At 63.8% G+C, this 649-nt stretch overlaps 2 protein-coding genes across 2 annotated transcripts in view; both read right to left on the reverse strand.

The window, feature by feature from the left end:
- The window catches only part of RIT1 (Ras like without CAAX 1), a 245,244-nt gene that overhangs the window by 54,313 nt on the left and 190,282 nt on the right, over positions 1-649 (reverse strand). The gene's annotated exons all lie outside the window — the stretch shown is intronic.
- The window catches only part of ARHGEF2 (Rho/Rac guanine nucleotide exchange factor 2), a 37,458-nt gene that overhangs the window by 11,120 nt on the left and 25,689 nt on the right, over positions 1-649 (reverse strand). Inside the window, exon 13 of the mRNA XM_077764063.1 lies at positions 84-334. Within this exon, the coding sequence (XP_077620189.1) occupies positions 84-334 (251 nt within the window). The remainder of the gene's footprint in view (positions 1-83; positions 335-649) is intronic.

The following is a 649-nucleotide window of genomic DNA, read 5'->3' on the forward strand; positions in this document are numbered from 1 at the left end:
AAGCCCCGCCCCGAGGCCCGCTGGCCTCAGGCCCCGCCCCGGCTCCACCCACCAGTCCCCCAGCGCGGTCCGGCCCTTCTCACCTGGTGGATGAGGAGGTCGCCCAGGCGGGGGATGACAAAGTTCCTGGTGCTGCCGGGACACAGGGCTTGGCGCCGACGCTCCAACAGCTGGCCGAGGAAGCGCGTGTGGATGTCCGTGAGCTCGTCCGCGCAGGGAAACAGGCCCTGGACCACGCCCGGCTCCAGCTGCAGCTCCTCCAGCATCCCCGTGCGGAAGAGGCGCGTCATGATCTTCAGCGTCCGCACGTGGTGCAGCTCCGTCTGGATGAGCTCTGCGGGGACATGGGTCATGTGGACTCTCCTTGGCGTGGCTACAACTGATGGGGCCCAGGCTGGGGACCTCAGGACTCGTTTGAGGTTTTTCAGGTCTCTTCCAGGTTGCCATCCTGCTTTCTTATAGCTTCGGAGGGCTTTCTAATCATCTTGTGGCTTTGTGCTTTGCTACCTCAAGCTGCCTGGAGCCAAGAAGCACGTGCCCTGTCACGTGTCCCCAGTGTGTCGAACAGGTGGGGAGTCAAGGGGGAGAAGGATGGGGTAAAGACAGGGCCGGGGACACCAAGGGCCCAAGAGGTGGAGGCATAATGGCA

Source organism: Crocuta crocuta, unplaced genomic scaffold (assembly GCF_008692635.1).
Source record: "Crocuta crocuta isolate KB4526 unplaced genomic scaffold, BGI_CrCroc_1.0 scaffold528, whole genome shotgun sequence".
Taxonomy (NCBI): domain Eukaryota; kingdom Metazoa; phylum Chordata; class Mammalia; order Carnivora; family Hyaenidae; genus Crocuta; species Crocuta crocuta.